General features: G+C 53.0%; 1 protein-coding gene across 6 annotated transcripts; it reads right to left on the bottom strand.

Annotated features, from left to right (window-relative positions):
- Positions 1-251: 251 nt before the first annotated feature.
- Positions 252-24,736, bottom strand: CBFA2T3 (CBFA2/RUNX1 partner transcriptional co-repressor 3). 6 transcript variants are annotated; one of them, XM_048515980.1, is made up of 11 exons: positions 24,596-24,736; positions 19,661-19,738; positions 14,789-15,030; positions 12,703-12,792; positions 9,433-9,614; positions 7,561-7,811; positions 5,494-5,579; positions 4,217-4,415; positions 3,201-3,272; positions 1,373-1,563; positions 252-1,126 (listed from the first exon to the last, which is right to left on the bottom strand). In XM_048515980.1, the coding sequence occupies exons 1-11, from the start codon at positions 24,714-24,716 to the stop codon at positions 797-799; spliced, it is 1,842 nt and encodes a 613-aa protein (XP_048371937.1). In that variant the 5' UTR covers positions 24,717-24,736; the 3' UTR covers positions 252-796. The 6 variants fall into 6 exon arrangements, with proteins under 6 accessions (XP_048371937.1, XP_048371939.1, XP_048371938.1 ...); XM_048515982.1 differs by having other exon boundaries at positions 1,373-1,560; XM_048515981.1 differs by having other exon boundaries at positions 4,217-4,412.
- Positions 24,737-25,482: the final 746 nt, after the last annotated feature.

Here is a 25,482-nt window from a genome sequence, read left to right as displayed (position 1 = left end):
AAAATCCCCCAAAAATGAGGAGAAAGAGGAAGAGGGAACCAACCAAACAAAAAAAAGAAACTTTGGCAGTGGAAAAAAGGTTTGGATTTTTTTTTTCGGTATTTGGATTTCCTTTGGAGCAGAGGTGAAACTGGTATCTTCTTGGCTAGCTAGCAAGGTAGTTTATAGGTCAGCTTCCTTCACTTGGTTGGGTTCTTTTTGGATTCTTCTCTTTTCTGTTTTACTTAAAGCCAAAGAGGTTGATGTTTTTATTGTTTGTTTATTTTTTATTTATTTATTTTTTTTACAAAAAAGAAAAAAAATCTTGCTTCTTGTAAGTGAAATCCTGGTGGGTTTGTTTTTCCAGCCTTCTCAAACCCTTCTCTTGTCGTGGAAGGGGATTCTTGTCTTCCCTTTCCCGCACGCATCTCTAGCAGAAGAGAGGCAGAAATCTCTTTGTATTTCCTTTTCTCCCCCCCCTCCCCCCGAGAGTCAAGATGCTTGCAGACAAATTCCTCATCCAAATCAATAATCAGAAATTCCCCCAAATCATATCGGTAAGAATTAGAACAAGAATTCAAAACAAAACTGACATGTGAACGGAGAAGGTTGCTATTCGCCTTAACTCCACTTAAAGCCCGGTTTGAGAATTCGTGAGGATTTCATGTGTGTGTGAGAGAGGTCATTTTGGAGGTCAAATACGTGTCAGGTAGCTGAGGATTTGCATTGAATGCAGTTTTTTTTTCATTTGGAGAGAAATGTTAGCAGCAGCGTCAGTTGGTGGTCGGTGTCTCTGTTTCCTTTCCCTTCCGCCTTCCTAGCGGGATGCCGGGTCCAGGGGAACTGGCGTGGCTGGTGTGCCAGAACGCGAAGCGGTGGCCGAACCACTGTCACTGGGGCTCACGGCCACGGCCATGCTGGGGATGGAGGTACTCGCGGCCACCGTGTCCGGCTGAGCTGATGCCGTGGCCAACACCACCCCGCCCGAAGAGGTTGCTCCGGTGGAGGCGTGGAGGCCTTGCAGAGTCTGTCCACAGACGTGGTGGTGCTTCTCCCAATCTTTGTGTTGGCAGAAGGAGCCACAGTAGCGCGCCGTGTTGCAACCACTGCAGGTCTCGCTGGCCTTGCGCCCACAGTTCCAGCAGCTCTGCGGGAGAAGGCGAAAGCACACAGATCAGCGTGGACGGAAAGACTAGCTCGGGGCACCAAGACCGTCTCCACCAGGGCTAGAAGGACGGGCGCTCCCTTGGCGGCATTCGCGGGGGGCTCGAGTCCAGACTGCTCTCAATTCACTCATTAAGGAACAGGAGGGACCCGGGAACCCTCCGAGTCATTTCCGTTTCCAGCCCACCACTCTGGCGCCAAAATCCAGGTTGGGAGAGGGTGTCACTACCTCACTGGAGTCCTCCTGCTGGTTAATGACAGTCAAGGCGTCCTCCGAGGCCTGGCGCTTGGCCTCTGCCAGGGCCCGCTCCATCTTGGCCCGCTCTGTTGTGATCAGCTCGTGGGCTTTCCGCTCCGCGTCAGATACGGCCTTCTGGAGCTCAGAGACAGCCTGGCGTTTCACCTCGTTCACGGCTTCTTCTGAAAGGAAGAGCACAGTGCGAGGCGCACATCATGGAGGAGATGCCAGCTGAGGAGCAGCACACGGCTACGGGCAGCAGCCGCTTGACAAACGCATGCACCCGAGAGCCTCCGTTAGCAAGGCTACCACAAGGGAGGCACAGTTTGATCCCTGGCCAAAATATCATACGCTGGACCTCAAATGATGCGGCTGGCCTCCACACGGGCCAGGGCCTTTACGGCTCTGGCCCCGGCCTGGTGGAACGCTCTCCCACCAGCTGTCCGGGCCCTGCGGGATCTCAGTGAGTTCCGCAGAGCCTGTAAGACGGAGCTGTTCCACCGGGCCTTTGGAGGGACCAGCCGCTGACGGTGCCCCCTCCCCCTCCCCATGCTTGGGACTGTACCATCTGACGGGATCTGCCGTTCCTCTCTTAGGGGAAGGATTTAATGTCGGGTTATGGGGCGCCATCTACACCCATATCTATACTTGGATCTTTATTTAAGAGTTTACACTTAGTTAGTCCTCGCTGCTTTTATAGGTTTTATTTAATTTATTATGGTTTTATGACTGTACTTATTGTATGTTGTGCACCGCCCGGACGGGGCGGTATAAAAGTTGAAAGTATGAATGAATGAATGAATGAATGAATGAATGAATGAATAAATAAATAAATAAATAAATAAATAAATAAATAAAAGTATCATACGCTGGACCTCAACCTATTGGCTAGTTGTGAAGACCCGGATACCACCAAGGAACCCCACTGCTCTCTACAGCTTGCAAGATTTCCCTGATCTTCCTGTTTTTCAAGAATGGAAATTGAATCCTCCCTGGCCAGTCAGTCAGCATTTCTTGCTGATCTTTGCAGCCCAGGAGCTTAGATGGGGCTTTCCTGTTTTATCCTTATAACAACCTTGTGAACCGGGTTAGGTTGCAAGCGAGTGGCCAGGGCCACACAGCATAGAGATTTGAATTCTAACCCTTGCCCATCTCCCATCTAAATATAACATTTTATCTACTCCATGCAGCATTAAGAGAGAACCTGAACATGCATCAGAGCATGCAGAGTCAGAGGGAGCCAAGCGTCCGTATCAAGACCCCTGTACCCCCATAGACATGTCTCTCCTTTGCTTGGGGTGTCTAATTGGGAGATAGAGTGCACTTGCAGGATGCTCTGCAGAAGGGGGCAGAGCCTGGCTGCTCAAATTAGGAAGAGTTCTTTCTGTTTGGGGGTTTGGAAGATTTTAAGAAGAAGAAGAGTTTGGATTTGTACCTCACCTTTCTGTCCTACAAGGAGACTCAAGGTGGCTGACAAGCTCCTTTTCCTTTCCCCACAACAGACCCCTTGTGAGGCAGGTGGGGCTGGGAGAGTTCTGAGAGAACTATGACTAGCCCAAGGTCACCCAGCAGGAGTGCAGAAACACATCTGGTTCACCAGATAAGCCTCTGCCACTCAGGTGCAGGAGCGGGGAATCAAACCCAGTTCTCCAGATTAGAATCCACCTGCTCTTAACCACGACATCCACGCTGGCTCTCAGTTTCAAAGGAAGGGTCCTTTGCAACTATCTGCACTTGCTGCTGATCTCCAGCGCCAGTCATGGAGTGCTGGAGGCCGACAAAAGAAACAAGCACTTCCTCATTTCCCATCCGGACTCACCAGCTTTCCTCCAGATTTCTTCAGGCATGTAGCCAGAGAGGGTTGGCCTGGACCCAAATTCACGGTGAGCATCTGTGAGGAGACAGAAGGAGACAAGAGATGCCCTGACTCAGCAGGAGAGAGAAGCAGAGCCCAGAGGAATGACCTGAAATGCCTAGATGGCAGAGGCCCCTGGCTGTTTGGGCACATCGCCCTCTGCCCTCCAGCTGTGAGAACAGCTAGGGCGAGGAGTCCGTCGGCATCACCAGCCAAGGAGGAGCGGAAGTGGTTCGACCCAGTGGGGCTGGCTGTGCCTCTGTTTTCCAGAGGGCTGGTTGGGCCCACAGATACATGAAGGGTCCCTTTGAAGAGACACGAAAAAGGAGGATCTAGGTCTGGAAATAGCAACGGCCAGACCAGAAATACACTAATCTCCACCTGCATATGATAGTGGGCAGAGGTGGGATCCAGCAGGTTCTCACAGGTTCCCGAGAGTAGGTTACTAATTATTTGTGTGTGCCAAGAGGGGGTTACTAATTGGTGATTTTGCCACGTGATTTTTGCCTTAGTTACGCCCCTCCTCTCAGCAGTAGTGCACAGAACTTGAAGCAATCCAGCAGGTGGTGCACCAGCGCGCATGGCAGCCTGCACCTGCGTGCATTCGTTTCCCACCCAAGGACCGGCGCAGCGGCTGCGTCCTTGCCACAGCCCCGCCCCCGGAATGCCCGGCCATGCCCCCGTCGTGCCCCGCCCAGCCCCATTGGCGCTACGCCACTGTTTGAATCCCACCACCATGGGAACCTGTTACTAAAATTTTTGGATCCCACCACTGATAGTGGGTCCCACCTCTAAGCCCAGCAGCCCCTCCAACAAGGCTGCAAGGGACAGGGCAAACTGGAAGGCTTGCTTGCAGACCCCTCACCATCACCAGAACCACTGTCATGCTGAGGGGCTCGTGAAGACCCCACCCCAACTGCCCCCCAGTCTTTCCCAGCCAGGTCATCCCTCCGCCCCCTCTGCAGCTCTTGGCCCTGTACCTAGCGGTGGCGTCTCAGTGCTGGCAGAGCTGTTGTGGGGGCGGGGGGCAGGGCTGGATCCCTTCTTCATGTCTTCCACATCGCTGTAACGGCGGATCCAGTGGTTCAGCTCCTCGCGGTCTGCCTCTTGGCAGCGGCGCAGAACGGTTAGCGACCGGCGTGTTTTCTCCACCATGTCCATAATGCAATTCAGCAGCTGCTGAGTAGAAGCCACAATAAGATCTTGGGTAGCCTGGGATTATGAGCCTCCCTAAACCTTATGGAGGAGAGGTCTATCAGTGGCTACCAGCCATAGTGACTAAAGGGAACCTCCATGTTAAGGGGCAGTCAACCAGTGCCAGCAGGCAACATCAGGGGAGGGCCTCTGCCTCTATGCCCTATTATTGGTTCTCCAGTGCAGCTGGTTGGCCACCATGTGAGACGGGATGATGGACTAGATGGTCCCTCACTGGTCTGATCCAGCAGGGCTCTTCAGATGTTCATACATTCTAACCCTCTCACAACATTGTCCTCCATTACCCACATATAAGAATGGCCTACCTCACAAGAGGATCACTGAGAAACAGAAATCAATGTGATTGTGTTTCTTCCCTTTCTTTCCCCTGCACAACACACTTTGTTTATACTTTCAATATGGCAGCCAAGTTGTGGTGCCCAGAGAGAGGGAGAATCCGCTTTTGTGTGTTTGTATGAGAAAGAGAGCATGACACAAAATGTTACCTATTCTAGAGTGTTGTGGGTTTTCCGGGTTGTATGGTCATGTTCCAGTAGCATTGTCTCCTGACGTTCCGCCTGCATCTGAAGATGCCAGTCACAGATGCAGACAAAACGTCAGGAGAAAATGCTGCTGGAACACGGGCATACAACCCGGAAAACCCACAACACCCTAGTGATTCCGGCCGTGAAAGCCTTTGACAATACGTTGCCTATTATTTTGAAATTCTCAGGTCAAGGAAACTTGGCAGGGAATCCTCTAAAGCTGTAAAAATCTTTCTGTTCATTCATGTGAAATGTTTTTCCCATCACGGCCAGGTGAGATTCCTCACCACCCGTTTGCCGGCCAAGACTGGGAGTGAATGGAGGTGCCTTCGCCAGGAAGGAAATAAAAGCAGGTGGATATCCTCTCAGAGCAACAGGTGGCAGCCAGGGAGCCCCAACGGTGTAAGCAGTTCTTCTCTGACTGGCACATGGCCAATACTGACTTCCCTTTCTCTCCGGTTCCATCTAGCAACAGGCTCCCCCTGCCTCCAGACTGTGCAGCAGGATTTGGTACGTACATTGTTGAGGTGTTTCCACTCCTCGGCCCATTCTCTGTCTGTCAGCCTGTGGTCGATCACTTCCTCTTGCCGGGAACTGTGCACAGCTAAGGAAGAAGAAGAAGAAGAGTTTGGATTTATATCCCCCCTTTCTCTCCTGTAGGAGACTCAAAGGGGCTGACAATCTCCTTGCCCTTCCCCCCTCACAACAAACACCCTGTGAGGTAGGTGGGGCTGAGAGAGCTCCAAGAAGCTGTGACTAGCCCAAGGTCACCCAGCTGGCGTGTGTGGGAGTGCACAGGCTAATCTGAATCCCCCAGAGAAGCCTCCACAGCTCAGGCGGCAGAGCTGGGAATCAAACCCGGTTCCTCCAGATTAGATACACGAGCTCTTAACCTCCTATGCCACTGCTGCTCCTTTGGAAGGAAAACACTCTGTCAGCGGGAACACTAAACCCCTTCCTTTGGCTTCAGGGCTTTAGGGAGGTGCTGGAAGAAGCAAGATGCAAGACGGAGCCACGGAAAAACTGTCCAGGAGCTGCGCCTTCCCTAACATTCTCACCCATCAAAACTGCCCAGGGTGGCAACTCCATAAATGGCTGACGGGATGCCCCTATGACTCAGGGCCTTTAAAGACGTCAAGCACAGAGGCGGCGAGGGCACTCCAGAAACTGTACACGGCTTCTGGGATTCTTTTTGATTCCACAATGATGTCAAACCAAACTGATGCTCCATGTTGGCTTTTTCATCTAACACTAACTTGTATTGGAGCAATAACACGTTTATTTAATTGCAATCAATGAACTGATTGACCAGTCTATCAAAATCTGCAGGGTCAGACAACTACGGCTGAGCAGCGAGTTTCACAAGAGCTGAAAGTGCTTTGGGAGAGTCGCCTCATAAACAGAGATGCATTTTGTTTGCCTCTGGTCAGACTCTACTAATTGCAAAATTGGAACCCTGAGAAACCCGTTTCCCAGAGGAAAACCTGCAGCGGAGTGCGCACCCACCGGCCCATTCCAGCAGGATAACTGTCTTCATCTCTTTCAGCCAATGCAACAGAGAATTCTCTGCGGCATCTAAAGACTGACAATGCATTTGTTGTGGCAGAAGCTTTTGTGATCCGGAAGCCCAGTTCATCAGAAGAACCATGAGCAAGGATCCCTTCCTGAACGGGCCTTTGGCCCTCTGGGAAAAAAGGCATGGGCTGTTTCTCACTGAAAAGGCTTTTGGTGCTCAAGACCCTGATCCAGATGTTGGGTTTGGAATGCGAAGCCTCCCCTCATCTGACCCTGGAGAGGTGACAGCCTCGGAGAGAAAAGCTGTGCTCTGTCTTTCTCTGGTTTGACTGGCTCAAAATAACACCCACCTTTAAGGTCATGCCCCCCCACATCCAATTTTAAAAAGACCCCAAGCCTCCTGTTCTTAGGGTGGGCTGGGGCTCAGTGATAGAAGAAGCAGAAAAAGAAGAAGAGTTTGGATTTATATCCCGCCCCTTCTCTCCTGCAAGGAGACTCAAAGGGGCTGACAATCTCCTCTCCCCCCCACAACAAACACCCTGTGAGGTGGGTGGGGCTGAGAGAGCTCAGAAGAACTGTGACTAGCCCAAGGTCACCCAGCTGGCGTGTGTTGGAGTGCACAGGCTAAATAATCCCTTTAGGATGACAAAAGGGGGCAGCTATGTTGGTCTGCAGTAGGACAGTTAGATTCAAGTCCAGTGTCATCTGGGAGACAAACAAGATTTTCAGGTTATAAGAAGAAGAAGAAGAAGAGTTTTGGATTTATATCCCCCCTTTTTCTCCTGCAGGAGACTCAAAGGGGCTGACAATCTCCTTGCCCTTCCCCCCTCACAACAAACACCCTGTGAGGTAGGTGGGGCTGAGAGAGCTCAGAAGAACTGTGACTAGCCCAAGGTCACCCAGCTGGCGTGTGTGGGAGTGCACAGGCTAATCTGAATTCCCCAGATAAGCCTCCACAGCTCAAGTGGCAGAGCGGGGAATCAAACCTGGTTCTCCAGATTAGAGTGCACCTGCTCTTAACCACTACGCCACGCTGGCTTTGTGCCCCTCTGCCCTGTGCATCCACTCACCAGCTTGCCGATGCCGTTCCCGAAGCTCTCGAGGGTCAGGGTGCCGGTAGGCATCCCGGTAGTGGTGTGCTATGGCCATGTCTTCGAGGCGATAGTGCTGAGGAGGGGGAGGCGTCGGGTGGGGCAGTCCGTTGGGTTGGGGGCCGAGTCCGTTGCTGGGACTGTAGCGCTGGGCAGGGCTCATGGTGCACGGCCTTTTGCTGAGGTGCTCGGGGTGAAGGGGGTCCCGGTCTAAGCCATTCTCTTTGGTCCTGTTCCAGAGAGAGGGAACAGCATGACACAAACGTCCCAGGTTTGGCGGCCGACGTAGGCTAAGCAGCGACTTTGAGCAGCGGCCCTTAACAGCCAGAGAGACTTTCTCCAGGGAAACAGCACTGCTATCGAGGACCTTCCAGCCTCTGCCATGCTGGGGCGCCTTCACAGGCAGAGTTCAAAATGAGCTTGTGACCAGGAGAAACCCTTTTGCCTCCTGCTGGCAGAAAGTCATCCAAAGTAGCACTCATGTTCTCAAGAAAGGTTGTTTCCATATTAGGGTGTTGTGCGTTTTTCAGGTTGTATGGTCAGGTTCCAGTAGCATTTTCTCCTGACGTTTCACCTGCATCTGTGGCGGGCACCTTCAGAGAATCTGGATCAGATGCCAGCCACAGATGCAGGCAAAACGTCAGGAGAAAATGATATTGTAACATGGCCATACAACCCAGAAAACCCACAACACCCTAGTGATTCCGACAGTGAAAGCCTCCGACAATACATTAAGAACATAAGAACATAAGAAAGAGCCTGCTGGATCAGACCAGAGTCCATCTAGTCCAGCACTCTGCTACTCACAGTGGCCCACCAGGTGCCTTTGGGAGCTCACAGGCAGGATGTGAAAGCAATGGCCTTCTGCTGCTGCTCCTGAGCACCTGGTCTGCTAAGGCATTTGCAACCTCACATCAAGGAGGATCAAGATTGGAAGCCATAGATCGACTTCTCCTCCGTAAATCTGTCCAAGCCCTTTTTGAAGCTATCCATGTTAGTGGCCATCACCACCTCCTGTGGCAGCATATTCCAAACACCAATCACACATTGTTTCCATACTGTTCGCTATTTGATCAGAGCCCCTGTAAAATATATCCTCTTTCTTGACTTCTTGCTTTGCTGTCTATTGAAGCGGGGGGGGGGGGGGGGTCCCAAAGTCAGAGTTTGTCCTGGGCATCAAAAAACCTTGGTCAATCCCCAAAAGAAAGAAACTCCCCCTCCTGCCCCCAACCCCAATTTCCTGTTAGAAAAGCCACTCCCAGCTGCTTTTACCCCTGCTGCAGAAAACACACAGATACTATTATCCCTGCCCCAGTGAGAGTGAAAGCAGTTAACTTCCTCCAGCAAGAAACGGGCAGGGAGAAAAGGAAGAAACTGTACTCCTCTTTGATAAGGAAATGCTGGAGGCATCATTTACCCCACTGGGATGTCCACCTGTACTGACAGGTACTCACAGAATACCCTGTACTGTATCATGTTAAGTAAGATGGGAGAATCTTTGGGATCCTCTACTGCAGGGGTGTCCAATTGTGGCCATCCAGATGTTCATGGACTACGATTCCCCTCAGCCCCTGCCAATGGGAATTGAAGTCCATGAACATCTGGAGGGCCACAGTCGGACACCACTGCTCTACTGCATGCTATGGTCTCAATCCGAATTCAGGGGGATGGATGGCTCCCAGAACATCTGCTGACCCAACCTCAAAATGTACCCAGGAAAAATGAATCACAGCAGTTGAGCCCAGAGAGTTCTGATGGGAAGATACAAGACCCCAGACATGGTCCTGCTAGCCCAGCACGTGGTCTCCCCGCCCCCAGCTCCCCTCTTCCTCTCCCCACTGAAGCAGGTACCTGTCTGGCGTCCTCCTCTTCCCGCTCTCGTTCACCTCCAGCAGCAGTTCCGAGGAGCTGATGGGCGAAGAGGCGTTGGCGTCCAGCAGCAGCTGCTCGTGCTGCGCCAGATACTGTGCCGGCGTCTGCTTGGCCATGCGGGCGCAGTGGAGGAGTTCACGCTGCAGCAAGGGCAGGTTGGCCTAGAAGGGGAGCAAGAGGCAGACAAGGAGGTCAGCCTGCACGGCTCCTTTCTGAAGGAGGGTTTGGCCTTTGACATGTAGGAATGACAGCTGACCTCCAGACATCAATTCCACCGGAGAAAACGGCTGCTGCGACTCTAAGGCATTATACCCGCCCCCCGGCTCTACCCCCAAATCTCCAGGACACTTTTAACCAATGCAAATGGTCTTCCTCCCACCCTGGACATTCCTCAGGTATATATACTCCACTTGCTTTACTACCATCAGATCCATTGAAGATGCCAGCCACAGATGCAGGCAAAACGTCAGGAGAAAATGCTACTGGAACACGGCCATACAATCTGGAAAACCCACAACACCCCAATGATTCCGGGCGTGAGAGCTTTCGACAATACATAGAGCAGAATAAACCGTGCAGCCGTCCAGTCACTGAAACTGGATCATGCCTTAGGGGACAATCGCTCTCATTACTCCAGAAAAATAATGGTGTAATTCTCTAGCAAGGGAGTCATGTGGCTCGGCCCCCTGGGATCAGGAACAGCGGCCCCATCGCACAAGCCCTGGCCTGTGTGACAGAACATGTTTGTAAATAAGCTGCCCCACTCCCATCCGGCGACCCACCCAATGAGTTTCTCACGAAGCTCCAACCCTGAGAAGAGCATCTGCAGAAGCAGAAACGATTAAGGCTCTGAGCGGAGCCAGCCCGGCTTTCCTATTTAGGCAGCTGACGGCCAGCCAAATCCCCATCTGTCGAACATGTTAGAGCACGAGTTGATGCAATGTACCGCTGCGGATTCCAGGGCAGCAAACATCCCCTCTGCCCCCTCCCGTTTTCTCACCTCCCCCCACATCTCAAGGAAGAAAAATAATAAAAAGAAATAAATAATGTCTCTGGGAAAGGCACGCCTGGGGCCGCCTGGTTGCAGTTAGCGTAATGCGAAGCATCTGGAGCCCTGGGTGGAAACAGCTGGACACAGGGTGCCAAGGAACAGAACAGCCATGCAGAAGAAGACGGGGAGGTTTGTCAAAGAGCTCTTTTCTGGTCAGAAAGCCGGCATTTCTCTCACGCTCCGCAGACTGGCAGGAAGGCGCCGAATAGGAAGGCTGCCCCCAAACCTCTGCCAGAAAGAGCCAAAGAGGAGGGGAAGGGAAGCGAAACACAGACCCGCTTGTTGCAGAGCTGGCTGGACTTGGTTCAGCCAAGAGAGCTGCAGCCGGACTTTTCAAGTCATGTGCAGAGTGTTTTCTCTTCCCAGGGGGCAACATCCTGACTGGAAACTCCTGCCAGGAGTCATGCTTTATGGTATATACTTAGTGGCGAGAAAAATATACTCTGCACGTGCTCAAAGTTACTCTTCCTGAGCTTTTGAGGGTTGAGTCCAGCTTTTGGATCCATTCTAGAATTCTCCTGGCTACTCAGCTGCATTCTGCCCAGAGGGGGTGTCTGTGGGGCTGCAGAAACAGGCTCTGCTCACGTGACTACTTGAGATGCCACAGCGGCTTGCGTCCGGATGGCAGCACCGCAAGCCACAAGGCAATTGCCGCATTTTGCTTGCATCTGCTCATAAAAGACTTCTAACAGCTCCTTCAGATCCCTGGGAACAGAAGTGGCAGAAAACTGGCTGAGCACGTCTGTGCCGGAGGGAAGAGTTAAGAAGGGAGCCCGCGTTTCTTGTTTCCAGTATCCTCGATGAACAAGGGCAGCCGAACGCCACCTTGCAACAGTTCTGCAGAAAAGTTGGGATTTTTTTTGACCCAAGTGCAGACATGCAACTAACAACCTCACTGACATGGACTCAACCTGAAGGATGGTGTGATGGTCCAGGGGAAACTAGGACCGGGGAGATCTGGGTATGAATGCCCACTCTGCCAGGCCCACTGGGTGACCTTGGACTAGGACTCTCTTTCAGCCTAACCTACCTTGCAGGGTTGCTGTTGGTGCCAAAATACAAAGAAAGAGAGGAGAAGCCATGCTGTGAAGTGCTTTGGGTCCCCACTGGGACCGCTGTTGCTCATTTGATGTCTCCTCATATTGACTGTATTAGCCATCCTACACAATACTTACTAGATGTCTCTTTATATGAACTGTCATCGACTTTTACTGCGTAATCTGCTTTCAGCCTCAATGAGAAAGGCAGACCATAAATAACTACAGGCTTCGAAATAAAGCGGCAGTACTCCAAGAAGAAGAAGAAGAGTTTGGATTGATATCCCCCCTTTCTCTCCTGCAGGAGACTCAAAGGGGCTGACAATCTCCTTGCCCTTCCCCCCTCACAACAAACACCCTGTGAGGTGGGTGGGGCTGAGAGAGCTCCGAGAAGCTGTGACTAGCCCAAGGTCATCCAGCTGGCATGTGTGGGAGTGTACAGGCTAATCTGAATTCCCCAGATAAGCCTCCACAGCTCAGGCGGCAGAGCTGGGAATCAAACCCGGTTCCTCCAGATTAGATACATGAGCTCTTAACCTCCTACGCCACTGCTGCTCCACAAGAAGCTGTGTCCATGCTAACCTGACAGTCCCTAGATTCATTCTGGCTTCTGACTTGTGTTTACATTCTAGGGGCAAGCCAACCATTGTAGCAGCGGGAGAATCAGCATCCTGGTAAAGATCTGGGGATCTCGATTCTCCTTTCCATAATCCCAGGTTACCACTGTGAAGAAGAGCAGAAACTCCCATCTGCTTCCCAAAGGCCAAGATAATCTTCAAGCAGGTTTTAGAAGGGAGCTCCTGTTAGGAGTTGCACACTTGGAATCTCCAACTACAAACCAACATTTTCTGGAATCTTTTTCATGGCACGCTCAACTCTGACCACACTTGTGGCAAGGCTCTCTGGGGGGCACAACCAGTTTCCAGCACCTACATCTGCTCCTCCCCCCCCCCCCGCTTCCCCAGAGAACCAGCTCTTGCGTCTATAAGCTAAGGGGGCGCCCACTGGATTCTCCCAGTTTTCTCCCCAGATGTACACATCACTGAGAGAGTACGCTGCCAGCCTCAATTAAGAAAAGGGGGGCTGGCATTCCTGGAATGGCTGAGCCACGTTAGGATAGGAAGAAGCCGTCTCTGAGCCAATGTCTGGTAAAAGGGCTACCTTTAAGAATGGGATGACGAAGGGACGCAGCGGGAAGTTGGTGGCCTCCTGCAGTTTGGAGTGGAATTCCTCAATGGTCAGCGTGGAATTCTGCAGAGGAGAAGACGTGAGGCCAGTGATCAGCGGTGCTGAGGTTGAAGCCACCCCTGGGAGCAAAAGTGTCAGGAACAAAACCCCTTTTGGGTGGAGTGCTTGTGTTCAAAACCTGGTTGACATTGGCCTCCCTTTCTGCTTATTGCGTGGAGGACATCGAGAGAAAGCACAGGAAGTGATTTGCTCACCAGAAAGAAATATTTCAGTTCTAAACATTGTTCTGATATGCAAATATCCTAGTGAAAAGCTAATGCTAATTCTAGAGTGGGGGGGTGGGGGGGTTCACAGGACAGAAAGAGCAGTCAGGGGAAAATGGGTGGTTTGAATGTCCTCCTGGTCATTTATTTATCCTAGGAAAAAACCTCCCCCCCCCCATGTAATTGTTTCCATCCAAGCTGAACTGAGTCTGTTCTCTAGAGACCAGCTCGGAATGACAGCAGGGCTGGGGGGGCGGGGGGGGGGACGGGGGCGGGGGGAGTTAACCTTTCTCTCCCTTTCTTGCCATTCGAAACAGACTTTCCCCTGAGGATGTTGTTCTGTCTAGAAGGGCAAGAAAAAGACAAGACTGCCTCTGAGTCTGTCTTTTTTCCACAGAGGGGCAGGGAGGGATCGGTTTCAAGCAACGCAACTGCACAGGCTGACGGAGGTTAAATACCTGCCCTTCCGCAGGGGGCAGCCTCATCTGAACACCTGGCCACTGCTTATTTCCCTTCAATAATGCTGCCCAGACCCAGCCACCCCCCATCTGCCAAAGTCAAGCCTACTTTTGGGCCTCAGTCTAGCCTTTGCCTTTGCCGAGAGGATGGTGAACTCCACCCTCCTCTGTTCTGAATGTGTTCGTGCATTCTATTAAAATCACTGGCAACCAGCGTGGCCCACTTTTTCTGTTGACCTCAAGAAAGGAAACCAGCCCCTCTGGCCAACAGGCCTTTGGCCCTTTCCCCACTTACTTTAAGCCCCGCGCTACTCTCCTAAAGTAGCGCGGGGTCCAGCTGCACTCCCCACTTCAGGGGCGGCGAGAACGCAGCCGCCCCGACGCTGCCTCTCTCGTGCCCCCTCAGCGCGCGCAATTCCTGGCGCCTTTTCAAATAGCGCCTTTTGATGACCCCGCGCAGAGCGTGGGGTCGTGGGGAAGCCGGGGTGCGCACCAGGAATTGCGCGCGCTGTGAATTGTCCGCAGCAACCCTCCGACAAGGGTAAGTGGGGAAAGGGCCTTTGTCAACCTCTTTAAGCACAAGAGCCAGAGAGCCAGCTGGTCAGGGGGAGACAGGTTCAAATCCTGCCTCAGCTTGCCAGGTGACCCTGAGGCATCTGTTCTCCCATATCAAGGGGAAGGGGGGAGGGGGAAGAGCCACAGGTGCCCACCTTGCTTCTTGGAAAAGGGCAGGCTAAAACTGTGAAGAGCAACGGGCAGAAGTTTCCCCCTGCTGCAGAAGTCGCCAGGATGGCAAACGGCTTCTGTCTGCTCAAGCAGTTGTTACCAAAGGAGTAGGGACAGTTTTTAAAAGTTGGTAATCTAAAGTGGATGGCGGGGTGTGTTTTGCCAAAATTGTCATCTCTGGCAGGGCAGGGGAGGGATTCTTGACTATATTTATAAATAAGCCGAACCCATGTAGTTGGGCGGTTTTGGGGGGTCAGTCTGCAGTAGAAGAGCTCAATTTGCACCCAGAAGCCCCTTGGAGACCAAGAAGGGTTTCAGGTCATGAGTGGTCAAGAACCCTTACCTGATGGAGGGACCCTGGTCTCTCAAAGCAGGCACCCCAAAGACGCTCCTGGCCTGTCAGGTGCTGCTAGACTCAATCTGCTTGTCGTAAGAGGTGCTTTAGTGCCGTAGCAGGGGCAGCAGGCCTAATGGTTGGTCCCCTCCCCACCCTAGTGCAGATGGGGCAGGAGTTCCCCTGAAAATCCAGCGCTCATTTGCAAGCCCCCCCCCAAGATTTGTCCTGCCAGGGGGCTAGTTCATTTATTAGATTGCTTGAGAAAAAAACCTTACCACTAGGCCCAGCACGAGGGTGCGGACGCGCTCCCCAATCTCCGGAGAGATGTCATTCCCAAACTGCTGCAGGGTGGTGAGGAAGCGCTTCAGTTTGCTGAGCTGGCGGGCCCCACAGGCAGGGGGGAGCTGGTGGTTGGACAGCGAGGCGGTGGAGGACGTGGCTGGCCCATTGCTGAAGCCGTTGGGGGTGGAAGGGGCGCCGTTGATAGCAGTTGGAGAATGGCTGCTTCCGTTCATCACTGCAGGGGGGGAGAAGGAAACAGGCATTGGGGGGGCTGGACGTCGCTTTGCAAACAAAATCTTCCCCTCTGCTTCCATGTCAGCGTGGCTCTTGGCCCCCGTCTGGCAGACATTTAATTCTCATCCTTTAAACAGCCCAATTCAGCAATCAAACGCACGGAGAAGCCACAAACGCTGCGAGGTTTTCCAAGCAAGGCTGGGAACGTGCCGTGGTGTCCTCTCCAAGGCACAGCATTAGTGTTACAAATGCGAGGGGGGGGGGGCTCATTGGGGCTGTTGAATCAATAGTTCTGTCGGGGCTCTGAAGGTTCGATCAATAGACCAGCCCACCCAGATGTGAACTGCACGATTGTCTCTCCAAAGGAGAGTGGAGGCGGAACCGGACACGCTGGCCGGCTGTGGCTCTTCTGGGATCGGCAAAGAGCTCTTTCCAGGGGCGTAACGAGGCAGCCCCGGGCAAACTGTAGCCCTGGGCAAAACCTGAGTTGGATGCCCCCCCCCCCCCCCCATGGGCGGCCACTCCACCACGACCAATTTTTTTTTGCACCAGGACATTGGTACCTGCAGGGGGTGCATTTTTAGACATATCAGCACCAAAACTTCAGCATATCATCAGGAGACTGCCCTAATGATACCCCCAAGTTTGGTGCAGTTTGGTTCAGGGGGGGCAAAGTTATGGACCCTCAAAACTGTAGCCCCATCTCCTATTAGCTCCCATTGGAAACAATGGGGGATAGGGGCACCCCCTTTGGGAGTCCATAACTTTGGACTCCCTGAACCAAACCTCACCAAACTTGGGGGGTAGCATAAGGACAGTCTCCTGATGATACGCTGAATTTTTGGTGCCGCTAGCCTAAAAACTGCGCCCCCTGCAGGCCAAAAATGGAAAACCACTAAAATACCCAAAAACGAACCCAGCATTTTGATGCCCCCCACAAGGTGATGCCCTGGGCAGCTGCCCACCTTGCCCAATGGGCATTACGCCAGTGGCTCTTTCCCACCATCCCTGTCCTCTGAGGCCCTTTCGGCTGGAGATCCCAGCGACCGAGCCAGGCCCTTCTGCTTGGCACGGAAGACTTGGCACCCCTGAGCGATGGGCCTTCCCTTTCCCTTCTCCTCTCCTGGGAAGGAACACCATTTTCTTTCAAGGGTGCAGAAGAGGGGGTGGGTGCAGTGGTGGGATCCAAAAATTTTAAGTAGCAGGTTCCCATGGTGGTGGGATTCAAACTGTGGCGTAATACCAATGGGGCTGGGTGGGGCACGACAGGGGCGGGGCATTCCTGGGCGGGGCTGTGGCAAGGATGCAACCGCTGCACCGGTCTTGGGCGGGAAACGAATGCACGCAGGCGCAGGCTGCCACGCACGCCGGTGCACCTCCTGCTAGACTGCTTCAAGTTCTGCGCGCTACTGCTGAGAGGAGGGGCGTAACTAAGGCAAAAACCACGTGGCAAAATCACCCATTAGTAACCCCCTCTCAGCACACACCAATAATTAGTAATCTACTCTCGGGAACCTGTGAGAACCTGCTGGATCCCACCTCTGGGTGGGTGGGTCCTGTGCCATAGAGGGGGTTTACACGGGGCACTAGGAGTATCTGCCAAAGCCAGCAGATGGGGTGCTCCACAGCACAGGCTCAAAGAGAACAGATTATATTCCCAAGTCTCCTGATTATTTGCAAGCTGCTCTTTTTGCAGTTGTAAATAACACCCCCCCGCCCCCCGACGTGCACGTACACACATACACTTCCAGTACAAAGGAAGTTCAGACCTTCATAGGGTTCCCTCACTGTGACTCTGAGTAGCTGCCCCAGACTAGATGGGCAGCCAAAGTGCAGGAGGAATACCCACCAGCAGAGAAAAGCTGACCCCACCCCAAGCTGGGAGGGACTGCCAAGGCCCCAGTTTGGTGCCAAAACAACCCTGCTCAATCTAAGGAAGAGACTGGAAATGCTTGTGGACAGGGAGCCGGAATGGAGTTCTGTAGGGAGAGGTTTCAAAATTCATCCTGCAAAACAAAGGCGGTCTGGAGAGCGGGGAAAGATCACAGCAGACCACCCAGGCTGCACACGGGTCACGAAGTGGTTGCAAAAACTGGTCGGTCCTTTGGGAGACAGTTTTGTAGGAGAATCGCATCCCAAGTCAAGCTGATGTTTGTAGAACGTCGGGATTTCTCAACGCAGGCTATATTTAAATGACAAACCGATGGAAAAAGGCCGAGGTGGGAAATAGGAAAAGGATGCGTGGGCTGGGAGAAGGTCGGCTGGGATGACCCTGGGTAGCCCCCGGTCTTTGGTTTTCCACCCAGCTGGATTTTCTCTGCACGAAGAGGAGTCATCTTATGCGAGTGTCCATTTAAATCAGTTGACAGGTGCCCAGTGAGGATCCCTCCCCAACCCTTCCGAAGGAGACAATCTTAAAGCACAGTTTAAGCACAGAAATAGGGATTCTCCCTCTGAGGAGACGGCTGCTCCTCAAAGCTCATCACAATAGGGCAGGAGGAGGGCGACCGCATTTACTCCGAAGGAGGGGAAATTCAGGGCTGATACTCAAAAGACTTTGGCACCACTTCTCAATATCCTAAAATAAGATCTGAAGACGAGTCCTCCCTCCGCCGCACACAATATTTCTCCCCTTCCCTCCCTGAAGCAGAAAGCAACTGAAGGGAGAATGCTGCCTTGCCTACAACATCACGTTGTGCCACCTGGAACAGCAGCCTTGGAAATATGGACTGACGGGCAGTGTTGCCCCAAACCAGGCACAGGTTGCCCGTTTGGGTCCAGTGGGGTTTTGGAACACCAACAAATCCTTTTCCTCGGAGGCAAACAGGTGTGGCAGCGGCCCCTCTTTCCAGCCACCTTCGCTGCAGAATCATAGAGTTGGAAGAGACCACCAGGGCACCAAGTCCAACTCCCTGCCACGCAGGAACACACAACCAAAGCACTCCCGACATACGTTCATCCAGCCTCTGTTTAAAAACCTCCAAAGAAGGAGACTCCACTACTCTACAAGGCAGTGCATTCCACTGACAAACAGCCCTGACGGTCAGAAACTCCTTCCTAATCTCTTTTCCTGCACCTTGAATCCATTACTCCATGTCCTGTAGTCTGTTGGGAACGAGCAGCCCTGATCCCCAACTCTGCTGGGCAGACCACCCCCAAACCCCAGTGTTCTTGCTCCAAGGCAAGCTTTGGAGCAGGCCTGAGTGGGCCCCACGGTGGTCTTTGTTCACATTCGGTGGTCACTAACCTGTCCCTCTGCTCTGAAACCTCCTTGGGAAACTGCAGCCGTGGCGTTCGCCGCTTCCCCGGGGCTCCTGCTCGCTGTCCGGCACAGTGAGACCCACCACTTGCTAAAGAGGTGCCGAAAATAACCGTCCGGCCACAACTGCTTTTATTCCAGTGACAGGTGCGTTGCTAAGTTAAACTCCACACATGTCTCTGACACCAACGTGCTGTGGATGGGGGCTGCATCCGTGGGTCTTCCGACGCTCGGGGGAGAGGGGGCTTGGGGGAGGAGGGGTTTTTTGGCCAAGAAGGCTTTGGAGTTGCAGGAGGGCAAAGGCTGTATGGCCTCGATCTGGGAAATAAGCTCCATGAGTCCAGACTGCGGAGGAAAGTCTGCAGAAGCCCCTCTGCATGGGTGAGTGAGAAACTTGGGGGCAGGAATGTGGAGGTTCAGCCCCTCTTGGCCCTTCGGTTGCCAGCTCTGGGTCAGGAAATCCCTATATATTTTTGAGGTGAAGGCTCAGCAGGGCAGAGTGCCATAGAGTCCACCCTCCAGGGGCAAATCCCCTGCGGCAAATGGCTACTTCAGAGGGTGGACCATGTGGTCCTCTGGAGGCCGGTCACAATTCCAGGAGGTTTCTAAGCCCCCGCCTGGAGGAGGATTTGGCTTTTCCGATGCTATCTTGATGCAGAGCCTTGGACAGTGCTTTGAAGGGCAAGGAATGCAGGGGGTCAAATTTCCCCCCACTGGCCAAGGATGGGACAAGAAAGCCTTGCTGGTGAACCAAAACAGCCGTCTGCCTTTTCCACGGCAGAATCCTTGCCTGCAAAGGCATTTCAAAAGGCAGCCCTTGGGAAGAAAACATTTTGCCTCCTCGGTACAAGCAGAAAAGGTCAGGAGAATCAAGGCTGGAGGGGGGAGGAGAGGAAAACTGAAAGGACCCCAAGCCTTGGACTGGCTGCAGCTTGGACAGCCCCACCTCTCAAGATTTTGCAGGAAGCAGCTCTCTGTTGCCTGCGTCGCCTGCCAAGGGATAGAACTTCAAGGGATAGAACTTCCACATTGCTCATATCTCTTTACTTCCCAACTGCAGACATGAATTGATGTAAGCATGTGCAAATATTAAATAGCTCTTGTTAAACAGCTCTTGCAGGTGATCTGGACCCCAAGAAGCTGGCGAAGGGGCTAAAATAAAATGGACCGGCCTCAGTTGGTTGTGGCTCTGGTCACCTGGTACCTCCAGTGGGCACAGGTGGCAAGGGGGCTGCCTTGCCAACCCACGGGGCTGCCCTCTGCTGGCAATATCGCCTGGGTGTCCTCGCCCGGTGCTTTCCCCTCCCCACTTCCTCTGGCTGAGCTACAGCCTCTGGGCCTCTCCCTGGCAGGCGCGTTTCATCTTACTTACAGAGACACACCATGGACCATTTCAAGCAGCCATGAAAACGGCCGCGGGGCAGAAACATCGGCGGCCCAGCTTCGCGATCTGCAAGCAAAATAAAACAGACGCCATCAGGAGAGACCAGAGGCAGGGAAGCCCCTTTCCCGAGTCCCTCAGCTCCCCGCTGAAGCTGCTCCCTGAGAGGAGGAGGAGGGCGAGCATCAGACTGGCCATTTGGCTCTGAGGTCACGGGCCAGATTCAAGGGCACCTCATCTGTGGGGCTGTGCAGTGTCCACAGAAGGACTGCAGCCAGGCAGCCTTCAGGCAACTTGCTCAGGAAGAGGCCCCTACACTGGAAAGCAGGTCCAGGGAAGCCCCTTCAAGGAGAATGCTTGACGAGCTGCAGGATTACCACAGCTTGTGGTACAGGAGTCAGAGACCAGCGGCCTTTCAGCTATATCTGGCTCACAAATGGTCACCATTCAGCCCAATGGACAAAGGACCCCTCCTAGCCAGTGGTTTATGCTTGGTGCGTATTTCAACTCTGTGTTTAATACAGTTCTTTGAACGAGGTCTGTTTGAGAGGGGTTTTATTTTAATGGTTTTATCATGTAACTTTCATCACGTCTGTTTTGTATTGTTAAGTTGCCTTGGCAGCCCTTGTAAAGGCAGAAAGGTGGGATAGAAATTTCATCAATCAATAAACAGAAGGCCCCTTCTCTTGCTTTTCTTATGCACCTTCCAGCCTGTCATATGGCTGGAGTTTTGGCCACTTCATAGCCAAGGTGGGGGGGGGGTGTTGGCTCTTCCAGAAGGGCGGAGCATGTGAACCGTTTCCAGGTAAGAATTCAGCATTGCAGCCCACTGTTTCTACAGTCCCTTGCTTCACGTCACCCTGCCCCCCCCCATGTGATTTGCCTGGCATGACGGCATGACCCGAGTGGTTTTTCCAGGGACACTAGGAGGCTCTGGACGACCCCACAGCCCTTAACCCTTTCCATGCCCATCTCTGTGCTTTCAAAAGGTGTCCGCTGGCTGGCAAACTGTGACTTGGGATATCAGTACGAAATGGCCTTGCCCAGGACCCAAAGGAAGGCAAGCCATACAGGGAGGTGGTTATTAAGGCCCATTGTTTATGCCGCAGATCTTAGCGGAGCTCCTGGTGGAGGGCCCTCCAGCACCTGCCTGCCAATAGCCACTCCAGTCAAGTGCCCGCTGACGGCTGCCGATTGTTCTCCTACCCCTGACTTCCGAGCATCATCAATGCACAGGGAGCATCAGTGCGGTGGGGGGAGGGGGGCTCTGCCTGGCACTGGGCATTGCAATAATGGCTGGGGATTTTTTTTTCCTAGAGGGGAGGGCAGAGGTAGCCCTTTCCACCAAGCATCATAGGCCTTAAAGAGCCGACACATCTGCTACCCGAGGACGATTAAACCTGAGCTCCAGCAGATCACAGACGAGCGGAATCCGATTTCTAATTAGAGGATGAACATCTGGTTCAAAAAAGCAAGGCCAGCGCTGACTTCGGACTGCCACTCAGAATTGGGTGGGGGGGAGGAGGCAGCACCCCCCCCCCCGCCCGCACAACATGCAAGGAAGGGGGAGGAGAGGGGATTCCTTGCCCTGATCTTCCCAGATGAGAAGGCTTTGTGGTTGGAAGGCCAATGCAGGCAGAGCGGGGTGGGGTGGGGTATATTTTTATCCCTTTGCTTGTGAGTAGTAGGAATCCGTCAGTTTGGAGTGGGGCTGCAGGGCCTGCAGCCGAAAGGAATCTTGGAGCAAGCTATTCTAGCAGCAGGCATTTCAGCGTAAGGCTGGAGCGGCCCATCTGCCACCGCATCTCTCTCATCTGAGAAGAAGTATGCTTGGTGCGTATTTCAACTCTGTGGACGGCACTGTCTTCCTGCCATGGAGGAGGAGGAGGAGGAAGAAGATGATGATGATTTTGGATTTATATCCCACCTTTCTCTCCTGTAAGGAGACTCAAGGTGGCTTCCAAGCTCCTTTCCCTTCCTCTCCCCCAGCAGACACCTTGTGAGGTGTGTGGGGCTGAGAGAGCTCTGAAGAACTGTGACTAGCCCAAGGTCACCCAGCAGGAGTGCGGGAACACATCTGGTTCACCAGATAAGCCTCCGCCACTGAGGTGGAGGAGTGGGGAATCAAACCCAGTTCCCCAGATTAGAATCCACCTGCTCTTCATCACGACGCCACGGAGGCTACATTTGCACTCCACGGTGCAAACCCCGCAGGACAGCCGCACATTCTGCTGGTGTGCAGCTGAGGATGTGACCCCCTCCCCCCCCCACACACACATGGATGCCACTGCAGGGCTGGTGTCCTCTGAGAGCAGAGATGTGGTTCAGGAGCCCAGTTTGGGTCAACACTGTTAGAGCAAAACAGTGGAAATGACCAACTCGTAGGATTCTCAGTTGCAAACAAGAAGGGCCATTTATGGAGCTTCCCCTTCTGGAATCTCGGGGGGCTCAGAGAAGACAGTCATGGGTAAATTTCCATCCAGACAAACACAGCATGGAGGGAATGGCCTGCTTTTTGCGGCCCGCCTTGAGCTACAGGGCAAGCAGCTGGCTGGCCACGATCCATGGCAGGGCACCAGTTTGTGGGCTTGCACTAGAGCCAGGGTTGTGTTCCATCTGCCCACAACTGCACCATGCAAGAATCTGGTGGAGAATCCAGCATCTGCCACTTTATATACGGAAACCAAAGACACATAAGGGACATAACTGCCCTTCGTAAAGGAGACCTGGTACCATTTGGGCTCTGCAGCAGGTCACCCATGAACTGACTGCGGGAGCTGAAAAAGAAGTGTGTGTGTGTGTGGGGGGGGGGGGGTTCAATTGTCTCCCCTCCCCTCCCCTCCCCTCCTTCCTGGCCAGTCATTTTCTCTTTTTTTTCCTTTCAAAAAGCTGAATCTTGCAAATGGAACGTCCTAAAAAAATCCCTCGTTCAAACCATGCTGTTTATTCTGGCATCAGAATGTGGTGCAGATTGAGTGAGGGGAGGGGACATTTGGCATGGAGGGAGCCTAAACAAATGCACGGGAAGGTGCGCTTTCTGGGATGACTGGCTACAGGTAAATCCCACAGGAGCGTTCTGTGAAATGAATCATGCGACAGCTGGAAGCCAGAAGCAGCCCAGGAAGGCCTGGGCCCAATTTGCCAACCTGTAATGCAGTGGTTAGAATTTCAATCCGCGACTGGGAAGGCCCAGGTTTAAATCCCTGCTCAGCCATGAAATGCAATTTATCCCACCTCACAAGACTGTTGTGCGGATAAACGGGGAAGAAAGAACTCTGCATCTGAGTTTTCTGGCCGAAAAGCAGGAGAAAAGTGTGCTCAGATAATTCAAATCAGAGCTCCTTCGGATGTAGCACTGGAACCCAAGGACAATGGCAGAACTCACAGAAAACAACAGCACCCGTGGGCTTGCACTGAATAAAGCACAGCCCTGCATGTTTTAAGGGGGTAAACATGCCTCAGTTTTTAGCATTTTAGCCTGTGCTGGGTTCGCTGCCCGTGGGTCCAGATTGGCTGGCCTCCCCAGGCTGACTCCTCCCCCTTTCCATTCCCTTCCTGACTTCCTAATTGCGAATTCCACCTTCTCTCTTCAGCAGCATGGCGGCTGGCATCCCAAAGAGCAGGCTCTTCCCAGCAGCTGCTTTCCTGGCACTCCAGCACAGTACCAGATGGCAGTGCCATGAGCTTGCAAGGAGAAGCGGCACGAGGCGAGAAGCAGCCAGAACGGAGGTGGACCACGTCCAAGCCCGCCCGCCCCGGCATCGGAAGCAGCTCGGAGGCTGCAGAGAACCGGAACTGCCACGCCGGAGAAAGGATGAGCGAGGCCGGGAGACCAAGAGGAGACCGGAGACCCACCCCACGTCTGGTGCAACACTCTACGCCCATCCTGCACTTAAGGCAGGCTGGTAAATATTCCCCGCTTCACACCCCCATCATAGGACGCCTGCGGTCTGGACGTTTGCAGAACCATGAAGGTGGGAGCCTTTCCCCAGTAGGCTGCAAATTAAATACCAGGACATACGTGGCGGCCAAAAAAACCAATGCAATTCTGGGCTATATCAATAGGAGCATTGTATCAAGGTCGAGGGATGTAATTGGACCTCTCTATTCTGCATTGGTTAGACCTCACCTGGAATATTGTGTACAGTTCTGGGCACCGCAATTCAAGAAGGATATTGTCAAGCTGGAACGGGGCCAGAGGAGGGCAACCAAAATGGTCAAAGGTCTGGAATCCATGCCCTGTGAGGAGAGACTTAGGGAGCTATGGGGTTGTTTAGTTTGGTGGAGGTTAAGAGGTGACATGACAGCCACGTTTAGATGTTTGAAGGGATGTCGTGTTGGGGAGGGAGCAAGCTTGTTTCCTGCTGCTCCAGAGACCAGGACACGGAGTCATGGGTTCAAGGTGAAGGAAAAGAGATTCCACCTAAACATTAGGAAAAACATCCTGATAGGAAGGACTGTTGGACAGTGGAATGCACTGCCTCGGAGTGCGGTGGAGTCTCCTTCTTGGGAAGTTGTTAAAGAGAGGCTGGATGGCCATCTGTCAGGAGTGATTTGAGTGTGTGTTCCTGCATTGCCGGGGGTTGGACTTGATGGTCCTTGGGGTGTCTCCCAACTCTATGATTCTATGGCACAGCTGAGTAGAGTTGCTGGTCCAGGTGGAGAAATACCTGCAGACTCAGGGGTGGAGGGTGGGGAGGGGCCGCCCCCTAGCAGGGTCTAATGCCACCCCAAAGTGGCCATTTTATCCATTCCACTAGAGCCACAGTCCCACGGCTGCACGGCTGACCCAGCCCTGAAGAAGCGGTGGATGGATGCTCCTAGAGACCAGAGCACCGGAGGATGCAGCAGGAAACTCCTTCCTCCAGACCGAAGTTGCTGGGCAACGCCAAAGGCAAGGCCAAAGGAGACTGGCTGGCTACTCACTGGGGTTGGGCGTGAAGGTGGGGTGTCGGGTCGCTCCCTGTGTGGCGGCTGGTGATGGGGGTGGCATATTTGGTGGCGTGGATCGGGACTGCGTCTTCACATCGGCCGGCGAGTCAGGCATTCTTGCTGCTCTCTTCTCTGAACTACCTGCGCAGTAGGAAAAGGGAGGGAGAGAGAAGGGAGAAGAGGTCAGGAGAACCGCTTGGCCACCCAGACAGGGGAGAGGAGTGTGCGAAGAAGTCACAACGGACCAGGCCCACATGGGTCAAACTCATGACAATTTGGGGTTGCCAGCCTCCAGGCGGGTCCTGGAAATCTCTAGGGATGAGAGCTGATCTCCTACTGATTTCCCCTGGGAAAAGTGGCAGTTTTGGAGGGGGGACTAGAAGGCATTACACCCGTGGTGGCGAACCTCTGGCACTCCAGATGTTATGGACTACAATTCCCATCAGCCGCTGCCAGCATAGCCAATTGGCCATGCTGGCAGGGGCTGGTGGGAATTGTAGTCCATAACATCTGGAGTGCCAGAGGTTCGCCACCACGGGTGTAATGCCTTATAGTCCCCCCTCCAAAACTGCCACTGCCAAAGGTTCGACACCACTGCGTTACACCATAGGTGTCTAACTCGGGGCCCTCCAGATGTTATGGACTACATCATGTGAAAATATTTACTGACCCCTCGCATCCTGGACATAAACTGTTTCAACTCTTACCCTCTAAACGTCGCTACAGAGCACTGCACACCAAGACAACTAGACATAAGAACAGTTTTTTCCCGAATGCCATCACTCTGTTAAACAAATAATTCCCTCGATAATGTCAAACTATTTATTATATATTTATTATATAATTACTGCACTACTTTTTTCATCATTCCTATTACCCAT

Source organism: Sphaerodactylus townsendi, linkage group LG14 (genome assembly GCF_021028975.2).
Source record: "Sphaerodactylus townsendi isolate TG3544 linkage group LG14, MPM_Stown_v2.3, whole genome shotgun sequence".
NCBI lineage: Eukaryota > Metazoa > Chordata > Lepidosauria > Squamata > Sphaerodactylidae > Sphaerodactylus > Sphaerodactylus townsendi.
The sequence above is the reverse complement of the archived record's forward strand: the minus strand, read 5'-3'. Positions and strand labels throughout refer to the sequence as shown.